Source organism: Macrobrachium nipponense, chromosome 39 (genome assembly GCF_015104395.2).
Source record: "Macrobrachium nipponense isolate FS-2020 chromosome 39, ASM1510439v2, whole genome shotgun sequence".
NCBI lineage: Eukaryota > Metazoa > Arthropoda > Malacostraca > Decapoda > Palaemonidae > Macrobrachium > Macrobrachium nipponense.
In genome coordinates this window covers 17911759-17922281 of record NC_061099.1, presented here as the reverse complement: position 1 = coordinate 17922281, position 10523 = coordinate 17911759, and the positions used below count along the sequence as shown (strand labels likewise).

General features: G+C 45.7%; 1 protein-coding gene across 1 annotated transcript in view; it reads left to right on the top strand.

The window, feature by feature from the left end:
• Positions 1-408: 408 nt before the first annotated feature.
• LOC135210166 (putative lipid scramblase CLPTM1) overlaps positions 409-10523 on the top strand; it is a 94519-nt gene continuing 84404 nt past the window's right edge. Inside the window, exon 1 of the mRNA XM_064242992.1 lies at positions 409-623. Within this exon, the coding sequence (XP_064099062.1) occupies positions 559-623 (65 nt within the window). The 5' untranslated portion in view covers positions 409-558. The remainder of the gene's footprint in view (positions 624-10523) is intronic.

Here is a 10523-nt window from a genome sequence, read left to right as displayed (position 1 = left end):
CTTCGCTGTAAGCATACATATTCCTATTGTAAAGGATCTCAGGTTTGTATAGTTAGGAAAAATACAATTGACTTTCAAAAATTGAGGAAAAATACAATTTACTTTCAAAAATTATGATTTTTATATATAGTACAATAGTATAAACATATTGTAGCAGAAAAGCTTTTTTTTTATCAGTTCCAATATATATGTTCTGTACTTGTTTGACAATGTTGTGGTTCCTTTTTTTATCCTAAGAGTGATTAGTATGATTTTAGAAATGGATTGTTAAGTATGAAATCTAAACTATAAAGACAATCCTTTGTCATGTTATTCACCACTGAGGCAGCTTTTAACAGGTCAAAAAACAGTCATTCAGCAAACAAGCTCTTTTTAGGTGTAAAATGTGTGAAACTTGAGTATTACTATGCTTCTAATTTTGTACTTTTCTAGGGTGAAGTTGTTCCTGCAAGTGGTGGAGAACAGCAAGTTGCAGAAGGTGCTGCAGCAGATGGGACAGCAGCACCAGCCCAAGATGCAGGACAACAGGCTCGGCAGCCAACTGCTGGGGAGTCTTTCATGGCCATCACCAAATCACTCATAATCAGAGCTATCATCATTTATTTTATCACTTCATTTTTCAGGTAAATTGAATTTGGCTTTCATTGTATATCCTTAGATCATTATGGCTATATTACTGATATTCAATGCTTGCAGCTTTTGCTATGTTTTAGAACATAACCATATGTTTGAATATACAGTACCTAGAAACATTTGTATTTATATATATATATCTTGGGTGAAACAGTTAGTTGTTCCTGCACGATATACAAACCCTCGGTCCTTTACATTAGGAATTATAACAGTTTTTGGTGGACGAATGAGTTACTAATGTTGAGTGACAATATTACACACAATCAATTTGGGAGAATCAGGCAGGAAAGAGGTGCCATTTGTATTTCCATAGACCATAAATTAACTTACTGGTCTCACTGCATGGATGGTCCCGAGGGACCGTCATGTCAACCCTGGGTACCGAGCGATCACTGGGAAAGCGGTCACCGGCAAGGCGTGTCACCTGAGCAACTCACTCCTTTCTTTCACTCTGTGCCTGAGTTGTGATGGTGAGCAGACTCGGCATCATCGACTCAAGATGCATGCAAATCTGTAGATTTACGTTCACTCGGGGAATCTTGCAAACAAGTGCCTGACAGGGAACTAGTTCTAGGGGCAGAATCTCTAGCACTAGCAGCAGAAGTGCGAACCCAAGTTTGCGCTTCTACAGCTCCTGACATGCTAGACCCTGGGGACGGCGTGACGCTTCCGGTTCCCAAAGGAACAGGCCAGCCAACAGAAGACCCAACTGCCTTCTCAGTTTAAGGAGGCAGACCCTTAGAAGTCCTATGATGGGACTTCTGTGGGGTGAAGTGTGCTACCTTCTCCTTCTTTGGCAGGAAGCCTTAGAAGTTGAAAGGGAGGAGATTGAAGAAAACTGATGATTATGAAGAGGAAGATGACGACACTTGACGAGCTCTCTTCCTCCTCCCTCCTCGACTTATTCTTCTCCAAATTATGCAAGACTTCTCCTACAGGATGAGACACATTTACCAGGAAAAGCAGTTAATAATCGCAGGGCAGCAGCAAAGGAATTGTTCAGTGACAAAACTCTTGGATAACAGCAGCAAATTAATATGATTTTCAGCTGGGGAACAGTGGACACACTTGAGGACCAATATCACCGCATGCTATGAGTTACAGGTACAATTCAGAGGTTAGGATAGCCAACACAAAGAGATATTCAACCATCTACTGCTGTAATCAACTGTCACCATTGTTAGCCTGTAAAAGAAAGAAAATATGATTAAAAAAATAAGGATACTCCTCTTGCATCCAAGGGCACCACCCTCCGAAATGAGAGGAGATCCCTCAAAGACCAACACCACATCTCCCCCCCTTCTCTCTTTGTCCAGTAAGCTAGCAAAAGGATGAAAGAGGAGAGGAAATACCAGAAGGAAAACAAAGGACAAACCTCCGAAGTTCCTTTGGTAATTTCAAAAGCTTAAGCGTAAATTTAAAATTAATAAACTGCCTTGCCCTGAAGTTAAAGGGCAAAAATATTTAATAAGGATGTAGGCACACCCTTGCCACCGACCCTTGACACACAAACAATATACAGGTAATCTGTGGGCTATGACGGTTGCCGCTTACGACGTCCCTAGTTTGCGACACTTTATAATTATATTCATCAGAAATTATTTCCAGGTTTACGACACATGTTCTAGGGTTACAATGCCGATCCGATGGAAAAAATATGTCTCGAAAAAGGCAAAATACTGTATATACTTGAGTAATAGTCGACTGCATGTAATGTTCAACCACATTTTTACTGTATATATTAGGATTTTAGCATATAATTATCCCTTATAATGTTGAGTTTTGATTCTGGCAATAAGCCAAGGCTATTTTAGCATTCACTACTGTAGCCTAGTCTAAGATTCTAACATCTAAAACTAAAAGCTAAAAGCTTAAATTATGCTTATAAAATTTAAAAATAATGAGTATGTACTCATTTCAAATAATTATTAATTAACTGTAAACAAAAAAAAAAAAGCTCCTGACCTGCTTTGTTTAGTACAATACTTTAGTCAACACTACCGAGTGCCAATAGATTGCCAAGCAACCACTTTTAACTAGCGCACAATATAGTAAGCATACATTTTTATTATCTCTTCAAACACTGAAACTACTGAACAGTATACGTAATAACCATTCATCTCTATTCTTTAATCTATCTACCTAATGCATACAGACTCACACATTCGCGGATTTCTCTCTGAACCATATGCACCCATTATTGTTGGGAAATTCGCTGCTTCTGAAACAATGGCAAAATGCAGGTGTGCCTCTCCTGACAGTATTTGGTCAAGTGGGCAATTTTTAGAACTTGGTGTAGAGGACATGACGTCTCTGCTTCTATGACATCTGCAGGGGATGTCACAGACTTCCTCCTGTATTTAAGGATGACTAGGAACCTTTCATTGTCTACAATAAGAGGATACAGGGCTATATTGAGTTCAGTGTTCTGTCACAGAGTTTTGGATCTTTCAGCTAACCAAAACCTATCGGACCTCAAAAAATCTTTTGACACAATTAAGTCCAAGGGATCAAAGACATTCTCTTGAAATTTAGATGCGGTATTTAAATAGCTCTTGGGACTCTGGTTTGAACCCCTTTGCTCCACCTCCTTAAGGTGTTTTCTTTTACCCTGGGCTTTTTAGCTAAAAATTCAAACTCTACCAAGACCCGGCCTCATTCATTTATTATAAAAAGTTTGACAGAAGTATTAGGCCCAGAGGGAAAGGAGAGGACTCTTTGCCCAGTGAGAGCACTAAGATATTTGGACAGAACGAAAAAGATTCGAGATCCTTCAAATCTTCTGGTGCTCAGTCAAGAACCTGTCCTGTGCTGTGTCTAAGAATGGACTAGCATTTTTTTCTTAAAGATCTGATCAATGAAGCCCATGTATAAGTTGGAGAGGAGGACGTAACATCAGATCTGTCGCTACGTCGTTGTCCTTCAGACATAATTTAACCATTTCTTCAATTTTGTACATGAACTTCCCTGCCAGATATATACTTAGCTATAGTCTCCGACGTTCCGACAGAATTTCAAATCTCGCGGCACACGCGACAGGTAGGTCAGGTGGTCTACCTTACCCGCCGCTGGGTGGCGGGCGTATGAACCAATCTATCTCTCCAGCCAGATTTTTTTCTGTCGCTGAAGCGATAACAACTGTTGTCGTTTCATTCCGATATATTCTTCATTTCTCGCTTGCCTGAAGATTGATTTGGACATTTTGGTGACGTATTCGCTCTATTTTGGCTTGGCATACGCTGATTGTGGACCGTTATTGACTTTGTGCTGGATTTTCCTGTAGAATGTCTGATTTTGATTCTGTTTCCAAAACTCCGGTTTTGTTTAGAGTATGTTTGACGATGGATGTAAGGTGAGGTTACCGAAAAGCCTGCGGTTGAACACCCTCAACACTTTCTGTGTTAAATGTAGGGGGAATGAATGTTCGTTTAGTAACCCGTGTCAAGAGTGTGAGGTTTTGAACAAAGATGAATATAAGGCTCTTTCTTCTTATATTAGGAAACTTGAAAGGGATAGGGTACGTAAAGCTTCTTCAAGGAGTTCGAGCAGGTCGAGAATGAGTGAGAATGAAACTAACATTAATGTAGTTTTAGAACCTTCCTCCCAGGTCTCAGCTCCTGCTCCCCGCACCGAAGCCGTAGATTCGTCTTCGGAGGCGGCGGCCTCAAAAGCTTCCTTGTGTTCTAAGGAAGACAAGAATCTTCGTACTGATCAAGGTAAGAGTGTCAGTGATGATAAGTGCAGTGTACCCAGTGATGTGGAGGGTGCGTCTGACCGGCTCCTTAGTGCCTCCAGGCCTAGACCTCTTCCAGACTCCCAGTTCCAGTGGAGGAGGAAAGTCGAAAGCCGCAGGAGGGCTAGGGAGAGCCCCCACCGGTCAGGCGTCCCCCTCGGCGAGATCCTAAGTTCGCTCCCAGGCTGCCTTGGATCGTAAGAAGAAGAATATTCTTCGTCAGTGTTTTTCGTCATCTCTCTCTCGCCGAAGCGTTGGGGTTGGAGCTCTAAGGAGGCGTCACGCCCGTTGCAGAGGGCTGCGGAGGCTCCCTTCAGTACATTAGCGTCCAGCCCAGAAGACTTTTCTGATGTAGCTTCCTTGCAAGCAAAGAAGCCTAGGAGATCCAGTGATCGCCCTCCTTCTCCCGCTCCTCGCGCTGAGCTTGCTTCGGAAGAAGATCCTGGGGACTCTCCTTCTCGAGTGCTAGCGGGCCTACAAGTTCAGATCACAGCCTTGGCGAACTCCTTGGCATCGAGATCGCGTAGAAGGAAGGATTTGTCTCTCCCTATCAGAGATCGAGGCGCGTTTCGTCGGAAGAGCGCTCTCCTTGTAATCGGCGATCTCCTTCTTTTGAGGATACTTCTACACATCGTAACATTTCACGAGAGGAACACCACTCCCGCTCGGAGGTGTCGAGACGCCATTCGTCGGATAGGCGCTCCTTGGACTATGAAGATATTTCCCCAGATCGGATTCCTGCCTCGGGTAGACGCTCAGCCCCTTCTGTTTCTCCTTCTTCTTCTAGAGTTCGTGCAAGAAGAGAGAGTCGCTCAGGTCATAGAAGACTTATTTCGTCGTCTCCGTCCTCATCTTTCTTCTCCTCGCCTTCTCAGAGAACCTAGGGAATGCCCTTCTGAAAGTAGACGCACCTCTCCTTCCGACTACTGTCGTCGGGCGTCGGATAACGTGATGGTAGGCGCTCATCGCATGGAGTTCGCTCTCCCCTGTAAGACATCAAGAGTCTAGTAGGAGCCCTGCTCCTGGTAAGCGTCCTTCTTTTAGTAGCTGTTCTCCTGGAGAAAGACGCCTTGATCCTCGTTTGCTTCGTTCTCCTAGTAGGCGCTCTTCGTTCTCGAGACTCCCTACTCCTGATCGGTCTCCTCTTGCTAGAAGTCAAGAACGCCTCAAGCGCCCTGCTTCTGTTAGGCGCTCGGAGCCTTACAGACGTTCTCCCCTTGGTAAGGACCAAGATCTCGTCGAACGCCCATGTTCGTTTAAGCGCTCGGAGCATAGCAGCCGCTCTCCGCTTCGTAGGCATCAAGAGCCTCTCAAGCACCCTGCTCCTGATAGGCGCCCTATTTTTAAGCAACGTTTCGCCGCTTGGTAGGCGCCAGGATTCCCCTAAGCGCCCTGTGACAGATAGGCGCTCGGCGCCTAGTAGCCGCTCTCCTCACGATCGGCGCCAGGATTTTAGTAGGCGCTCTCCCTCTCGTAGTTTCCCTAGGGATAGACGTGGTCTTTCTAGGGAAAGGAGTCCTTCCTCTTTTGCTGTTAAGAGTTTGTCTTCGTTTAGGAAGGAATGCGAGATTAGACAAGAATTTTCGGATAAGCGTCCTTCTTTTACGACTCGTCGTCTCTGTACGCCTCTCTACTTTGGAATCTTCTCCTCATTCAAGACGTTTGTCTCCTTCATCGCACGTACCCCTGCAGGGAAATCATCTAGGATTCTCATAAGGATCCTCATCCTCGTTCTCCTCTTCAAGAAGACCAGGAAGCCTCTGAGGAAGAAACTAATACATCGGCAACAGTTTCTTCGTACAAGAAGCTCACAGAGCTTCTCCTTCAGGAGTTCGGAGAGTCTTTGAGCCCTACTGCTCCTCCTTCTCCACACTCGTTGTTCTCCACAGCGAAAGCAACGAAAGGATCTTCGTGTGTGAGAATGAAACCGACTCTTTCTATGAAGAAAGCGCTCAAGAGTTTCGGTTCATGGATGCGTACTAAAGAAGAAGCGGGGAAAACTATGTTTGCCTTCCCTCCGTCGAAGCTTTCAGGACGGACAGGATTTTGGTATGAGACAGGAGAACCCTTGGGACTGGGCCTTCCGTCTTCAGCTGACGCAGATTTTTCGGCACTAGTAGACGCCACTAGAAGATCAGCTTTGAATTCGGCCAAAACTATGTGGGCAATGAATGAAATAGATCACATTCTAAAAGGCATTTTAGAGTCTTGGAAGTTTTCAACTTTCTCGATTGGTCCCTCGGGAAGGTCCTAGCCACCAAGAAAAACTCAAGGACCGGACACGTTTTCTCCGGAGGATTTGAATTGTGTCTTATCCTGTATGGATAAATCGGTGAGGGATGGGGCCAGCGAAATAGCTTCACTGTTTGGAGCAGGGGTCTTGAAGAAAAGATCAGTATTTTGCTCATTTTTAACAAAGTCTGTCTCACATGCTCAGAGATCGTCTTTGCTTTTTGTTTTTGCCCCTCTCTCTACGCAGCTGTTTCCTAAACACCTGGTTCAAGACATTTCGAAGGCTCTCTCTGCCAAAGCTACGCAGGACCTTCTAGCGCAGTCTGCAAGGAAGCCGCGCCCTACCTTCCAGACTAAGACGAAGAAAGCTAAGCCGACCTCTCAGGAACCCTTTCGAGGGGCTTCTACCTCTAGATCCTCTTCGTTCAGAGGTTAGAAACCAAATAGAAGAGGGAGGACTTTTACGAAGTCAATCAAACCTCCCAAGTAAGACTCAAGTCCTTCAGACAACTGTAGGCGCCAGGCTTTTACAGTTTGCAGAAATCTGGGCCCAGAAAGACGCAGATGCCTGGACCCTGTCAATTTTTGAGGAAGGGCTATCTCATCCCGTTCTCTTCGAGGCCTCCCTTGACGAATACCCCGAGGGAGTTGACGGCCAGATACAGGGACCCCATCATGAATCAAGCCCTCCGACTATAGCTTATTCACTTAAGGTAGATTCTTGGATGAGCCCTATGCTTACGAGACGTTTGTTTAGCGGCCGGTGATTGGCTGGTACCGAGAGGTAGGCAGCTCCCCAGCCAATCAGCGGCCACCAAAACGAACGTCTACGTAGGCATAGGGCTCACCAAGAATCTACCTTAAGTGAACCAGCTATAGCGGTAGATCAGATGCTGGAAAAGGAGGCGATCGAACTAGTGGCAGATCATCTTTCGGCAGGCTTTTACAACCGCCTGTTCCTAGTTTCGAAATCCTCAGGGGGATGGAGACCGGTGTTGGACGTAAGCGCCCTGAACTTCTTCGTCGAAAAGAAGAAGTTCACGATGGAGACCACTGCCTCGGTGTTAGCAGCACTCCGTCCAGGGGACTGGATGGTGTCCTTGGACTTACAGGACGCTTACTTCCACGTACCAATCCATCCTTCCTCGAGGAAGTTTCTAAGATTCATGATGGGGGGAAGAATCTTCCAATTCAGGGCCCTGTGTTTTGCCTCTCCACGGCCCCCAAGTCTTTACGGCCATCATGAGGAATGTGGCACAATGGCTTCACCTAGAAGGGGTGAGGATTTCGCTCTATCTCGACGATTGGCTTATAAGAGCCAATTCCAGAGATCGTTGTCTGAAGGACTTGAAGAAAACCCTGGATTTGACTTATTCCTTAGGACTTCTGGTCAATCTGCAGAAGTCAAGTCTGATTCCCGCTCAAGAGTGCGTTTATCTGGGGATCCAGATGAACTCTGTGAGTTTTCGGGCTTTTCTGTCACAGGAGAGGATAGCCCGGGGACTCGAAAAAGTAACAACCTTCTTAGGGAAAGAAGTATGCACAGTGAGGGAGTGGATGAGTCTGCTGGGGACGCTCTCCTCACTGGAGCAATTTGTTTCCCTAGGAAGGTTGCACCTGAGACCGCTCCAATTCTTTCTTCATCGGAATTGGAGTCGTCCTTCTCAGGATTTGAAGTTCTCCCTGTCAATTTCTCATCAAATCAAGAAGGAGTTAGCATGGTGGGCGGATCCCAACAAGTTCTCGCAGGGATTGCCTCTTCAATCCCAGAACCCCAGCCTGGTGTTGTTCTCCGATGCGTCTGAAACAGGTTGGGGGGCGACTCTGGGAACCAAGGAGGTGTCAGGAACCTGGGTGGGGGACCAGTCTTCCTGGCACATCAACAGGAAAGAACTAATAGCCGTGTGGCTTGCTCTGAAGGAGTTCGAGTCAGATGTGACAGGAGCAGTTGTGCAAATAAACTCGGACAACACAACGGCTCTGGCATACATCAGGAAACAGGGGGGGACGCATTCCTTCTCTCTGTACGAAACAGCAAGAGATCTTCTTCTGTGGACAGAAGAAAGGGGGATAAAACTTCTCACCAGATTCGTGCAGGGAGAAAGGAATGTAAGGGCAGATCTCCTCAGCAGAAAGATCATGGTCCTTCCCACAGAGTGGACTCTGCACCAAGATGTTTGCCAGAGCCTTTGGAAGTTGTGGGGCAGGCCTCTCTTAGACCTGTTTGCAACTTCAAAGAACAAAAGACTGGGTCTGTATTGCTCGCCCATCTCGGATCCAGGAGCAATAGGGATAGACGCTCTCCTACTCGATTGGAAAGGACTCGATGTATACGCGTTTCCCCCCTTCAAGATTCTGGGGTTGACTTTAAAAAAAGTTTCGCAGAGTCAGATTCCGCGAGGATGACTTTGATAGCTCCCTTTTGGCCAGCACAAGATTGGTTCACAGAGGTGCTGGAATGGCTAGTGGATTTTCCAAGATCGCTTCCTCTAAGGAGCGATCTACTCAGACAGCCCCACTTCGACAGGTACCACAAAAACCTCCCCGCTCTCAGTCTGACTGGCTTCAGACTGTCCAGAAACTGGTCAGAGCGAAAGGCTTTTCGTCAGCAGCTGCTAAGGCAATCGCTAGAGCGAGGAGGTCTTCCACGTTACGAGTGTACCAGTCGAAGTGGGATGTCTTCAGAAGATGGTGCAAGAGGAATAACGTTTCCTCTTCCAGTACCTCTGTGAATCAAATTGCAGACTTCTTTTTATTCTTAAGACAAGAATGTTTATGGCTTAGTCGTTTCGACGATTAAAGGCTATCGTAGTATGTTGGCGAATGTCTTCAGGCACAGGGGCCTCAATTTATCGGAAGATAAGGACCTACAGGACCTTATTAGGTCTTTTGATACAACGAAAATGCAGTCTCCTAAGACACCTAGCTGGAATTTGGATGTAGTCCTTCAATTCCTTGGGTCCTCTAGGTTTGAACCCCCCTAATTCAGCCTCATTCAGAGACCTTACCAGGAAAAGACTGTTTTTTATGGCTCTAGCTTCCGCCAGAAAGAGTGAGTGAGCTTCAGGCGATTGATGGTAATGTGGGTTTTAAGGAGGACTCTCTCATTTGCTCTTTCCTTCCTGGTTTTCTTGCAAAGTAATTGAGCAAGATCAAAAAAAACAATAAAAAAATAACCCATCAAGTCCATGGCCCAAGAACTTCGAGATTCGTGGGTTATCTTCTTTGGTAGGAGAAGAACCCGAGAGAACTCTTTGCCCAGTGAGAATGGTGAAATACTACCTTAGAAGAAAAGAGCAACTGAAAGCCAACCGAGAGGTCCTGTGGTGTTCAGTAAAAGAGCCTACTCGTCCATTGTCGAAGAACGCATTGTCCTTCTTCTTGAGAAGCCTCATCAAAGAAGCACACGGATCCTGCAGAGAAGAACATCTTAGGCTTCTTAAAGTGAAAGCACACGAAGTAAGAGCCATAGCAACTTCTCTTGCTTTCAACAAGAATATGTCCGTGCGAAATCTGATGGAGACAACATTCTGGAGATGTCAGTCCGTGTTCGCGAACCACTACCTACGTGCTGTGAGAATCCCTTACGAAAAATGCTTCGCCTTGGGCCCGTACGTATCTGCGGATTCAGTGCTGGGGCAGGGAGCTGGAACTCATTCCTGGTTTAGTAGTATAAATTTTTTCCCCTTGTATTTGTTGTTGTTGGTTGCCTTAAAGAGGATGCATGAAGGCATCTCTTTAGGTCGTAATACTAATCTTTAGTAGTTTGGTTAGGTGGTCTGATGAGTGTGGCTCCTTGCAGTAGTAGTGGTTAGGACCTGTTAAGATAGGGACGAACTCCCTTTAACAGGATCCGACTTGGATTCTACCACACAAGGGGATCATATAGCCCAGTGGTAGATCCAAGAGTCTTTCAGCATCAGGT